This window comes from Mastomys coucha, unplaced genomic scaffold (genome assembly GCF_008632895.1).
Source record: "Mastomys coucha isolate ucsf_1 unplaced genomic scaffold, UCSF_Mcou_1 pScaffold6, whole genome shotgun sequence".
In the NCBI taxonomy this organism is placed as follows: domain Eukaryota; kingdom Metazoa; phylum Chordata; class Mammalia; order Rodentia; family Muridae; genus Mastomys; species Mastomys coucha.
This window is the reverse complement of record NW_022196912.1, coordinates 118,947,503-118,951,511: the sequence shown is the minus strand read 5'-3', so window position 1 is coordinate 118,951,511 and position 4,009 is coordinate 118,947,503. Positions and strand designations below refer to the sequence as shown.

Sequence of the window (4,009 nt, the reverse complement as noted above, 5' to 3'; positions counted from 1 at the left end):
TGGATTCCCCTCTGGGCTCAAAGGTATTTGAGAAGGTTATTTCCCTCATAATAAAGCACACAGTCTTCGCTATATATTAGAACTTCTTGTATAATTAGAAAATTGCACTTTTTGCTCAAAACATCTCTCAAGTCTCACCATGAGAGAGGAAATTGGGTTACTTTTTTCACTCATGCTGTGATGGCTTCCTCTTGGACTGGAGTCACCACATTTGGGAGACTGAGGCACACCACTGGGGAGGTTATGACAGTGTTGGGGGGGGGGGTGAGGCATCATGAATGTCGGTGTGCCGTCCTATGAGCTGTGAGATCCAGTCTAAATAAAAGAGGGGAAAAGAGAAAGGAGGTATGCATTCTTTCTTCCCTCGATGGCCTACCATGGTGTGAACTGAAGCACTTCACACATGCCTCGCAAAGCAAAACAAGTCCTTTCCCGTTTGTAAGGCATTTGTATCTGGGATTTTGGACACACAGCTCTGACCTCACATGAAGTTCCAATTCTTCCTTCTCACCACTGGCTTTGGTACATCTTAATTCTAGCAGATGCCTTTCCTCTTTAAGTGAAATACTTTTGGATTTGCTTCTCTCAGATAGACAATGTCTACTCTGTTTACCCCAGTCCAGGTTTGAATGGAACCTATCCCCTCCCCCACAGAGTTTGTTTCTGAAGCTGTGTTTAGGAGTGCAACCCCAAGCCTGGGAAACACCACCACTTGGGCAGGACATGAAGGCGAGAGGAGCCTGCAGCAAGAAAAAGCTGTTCACTTTGTGGATGAGCAGGAAACAAAAATGCGGATGCTGGAGCTCAGCTGGCTTTCTACTTTCTTCACCTTTAATTCTATCCAGACCTGCAGCCCAGGAAGAGGGTGCCTCCTACAGTGCGGAACGGGCTCCCCATCAGCTGTTTCTCCTTAGAAACACACTCAGTACACACGAAGAGACATGTCTCAACAGCCGCCTAAGTGATTCTGAACCTAGTCAAGTTACCAACTAGGTTAGCCAGGGAAGAGAACTTCCCAGGGACCAGGATCCCAGGTCAACTCAGTTGCTCACAGGAAGAGGCGGGATCAGACTACAGGGCTTGGTCACTCCTGCAGGGTACCCTTATGGCTCTGAGCATCCTCCGTGTAGTGATCTCTTGCCCAGTCCATCTCAAGGGCAGTGTACTTAACTGGAAGCAATCTCAACTGTCAACCCCCAGACATGTGGCAGTGTCTGGAGACATCTTTGGTCCAGGGGGAGGCGGCAGGGATGCTGCTGTTCACCCTGTGTGCTTGCTCAGAATAGCCCAAGACAAAGCAGGATCTGGCCCAAAGGCCCTCAGTGCTCACTTCAGAAAGCCTGCTCCAGGAAGAGGTCCAGAGATAGCTCAGGCTTGCCCTAGGAGCCACCAAACATCTCTCTAGGTCCAGGATTATCTCCAAGGCCCAGAACACAGGTAAGCATCTCTGGGGTTTGAAACCTGCCTTCCCCCTGTGTTCCTGTCTTCTCTTGTTGCCTGCTCTGCTCATTTTTCTGTCCTCGGAGAATCCCCAGAGCCATTGTTCTTCTACCCAGTGCTGCTCTAACAGCCTGCTGCTGTTGGTATCTTGTTTGGGGCTTTTACTTCCCAGAGATTACATTTTCTACAAAATTTTCTCTTTAAATACAATGTCTCAGCAGGTGGTAGTGATGCATGCCTTTAACCCCAGCACTTGGGAGGCAGAGGCAGTTGGATCTCTGTGAGTTCAAGGCCAGCCGGGGATTCAGAGCTGATTTCAGGATAGCTGGAGCTACACACACACACACACACACACACACACACACACACACACACACACACACGAAAGAGAGAGAGAGAGAGAGAGAGAGAGAGAGAGAGAGAGAGAGAGAGGAGAAACTGGCTTTGAACTCACTACATAGACAAAGATTACCTTGAGCTTCTGATTCTCAGACCTCCACCTCCCAAGCGCTGGGAATCTACTTTGACACCTGTTCATGCTATACTGCGGGATCACTCTTACAGCTGTGTGTGCTTAGCAAGCATGCCAGCAATTCAGATCCAGCGCCAGCCCAGGAATGGCCTGTATAGATTCACTCTGCAAAGTTAGAGCTTCCATCTGCTGGAGGTTTTGTGAGGGAGGGAGTGCCTTCCCTGCCTGTAGATCAGCTGAAGGACACACTCCCAGAACCTGGCCTGGGTCTCCTCCACACTGCTCCCTGCATCACCAGGTGCCTTTCTGTGCAATGATACTTTCTCTCCCAGTCAGTAGTGTATTACTGCACCTCCTGCAGTGACACACTGTCAGCTCTGTCACTGACCCGCTCTCCCTTCTTCCATGTGACATCACATCATCATCTCCTGTTCTCAGCGCAGGGTTACCCAGCTCCCACACAGCCTCACTTCTAAACCTTCCCTCAGATACCTGCTGCTGAAATGGAGCAGTAACCACTCCTCCCGCTGTGGAAACGTCCTGAAGAGGTCACAAATGTTTCTGTAATGTTTGGAGGCCAGCTTCTGCTTTCTGCACTAGAGCCTGGATAAACACAGACCAGCTCAGCACCGCATCTTAAGTAAAAGCAGTAAAGTTTAATTCGTTAAAAACAAGTTGGGGGTGGGAGGGGCTTAGGGTCAGCATCACTTCCAGGAGCCAAGGAACTGAGCACGAAGGAGAAGTGCACCAGATGCTCTCTCTACGTATCCCACTGTGCCTTCAAGCTACTGAGCACACAGTGTCCTCTACCCAGCACCAGGTAAACTTCTTGCCAGTGTGAGCACAGAGGCCCACAGGGCAGAGAGTCCCTATCCGTACCTCCTCCAGAGGCACCTCTAGACTTCCTAAGGTAAAGGGGGACAAGTCTCCTGCCACACACAGCACTAGAAGCCCAGGTGGAGGAGTTTGAAGGGAGGAGGGGTCTTAAGAAGAGCCATCTATAAGGTCCCAGAGGCACAAAGTGAGCAAGAGAAGGTGCAGTTTGTCCCCAGCTAGGGAGAAGGGTCAGGACACAGACGGACCAGGCTCACAGAAAGCAGATTATCTAAAGAGTGGGTCTGACTAGGGCAGGAGGCACTGTAGAACTAGAAACTTGAGGAAGGAGCAGAAGGCTAGGTGCAGAGTCTTCCCCGAGGACACAGGGGCAGGAGCCAGCCGGGCTATCAAGACCTGGAGAAGGCAAACAAGACATTGATTAGTGAGTGGTTGCAGACCTGGGCCCTAGATCCAAAAGCTTGGGCTGCAGCCAGCCCTGCCCATGGTCCAAGCTCTACACAGCCAGGGAGAGCTGGTACCAAGCTGGATGAGATGCCCAGTGTTGGTCCTCTGGAGCCAGGGTCACACAGCACTGGATGATCAAACTTGAGAGCCAGAATCACTGGATTCTAGTCTGATGGCAGGGCTCTGAGATCAAAGGACCCACAATTCCAACACCCTGAGCTCTTTGGCTTCACTATGATGTGGAACACTGAACATAAAGAACATACAGACACCAGAGCCGAGGGGTGTCTTAGGCCATTGCAGTGAGGTCCTGTGCTTCCTGTAGGCGTTACCCAGGGAAAGCTCAGGGAGAGATGCCAGCGCTGGCTTCCTCTAAAGAGGGAAAGTCAGCCGTTGTCTGTCTGACCTCGCCAGGGAGGGGCATGGTCCCTGACCTACCTTCCCAGCAGCTTCCACCAGTCAGTCTCTCTCACATCAGCATTAGGACCAGTTGCTCTGTGTCACCAAACTGCAGGAGAGGCAACAGCCATCAGGATCCTGTAAGACATATCTAGCCGGCCCTAGGGACCCATTCAGACCTGAGGCAGCAAGAAGGGACAAGGGGCAAAAGGGGACCTGGTCTCTGGATTCTGTAGCCAGAGGGTAGCATTACTTTCACACCTCCTCCAGTGGGCAGAAATGCCCCCATGTTCAGTCTCTCTCTACCCCTCCTCCCTCTTTCACTGCTCTCCCTCCCTCTCCCTTTTCCTTCTCTCCCTTCTTCCCTCTCTTTTCCCTCTTTCCCTCCCCCTCTCTCCCTCCCTCCCCCTCCCTCTC

At 51.4% G+C, this 4,009-nt stretch overlaps 1 protein-coding gene across 1 annotated transcript in view; it reads right to left on the bottom strand.

Moving 5' to 3' along the window:
• Positions 1 to 2,548: 2,548 nt before the first annotated feature.
• Positions 2,549 to 4,009, bottom strand: part of Tcl1b (T cell leukemia/lymphoma 1B) — a 5,901-nt gene continuing 4,440 nt past the window's right edge. Inside the window, exons 3-4 of the mRNA XM_031357739.1 lie at positions 3,632 to 3,701; positions 2,549 to 3,142 (exon numbers count right to left, since the gene is read on the bottom strand). Of these exons, the coding sequence (XP_031213599.1) occupies positions 3,663 to 3,701 (39 nt within the window). The 3' untranslated portion in view covers positions 2,549 to 3,142; positions 3,632 to 3,662. The remainder of the gene's footprint in view (positions 3,143 to 3,631; positions 3,702 to 4,009) is intronic.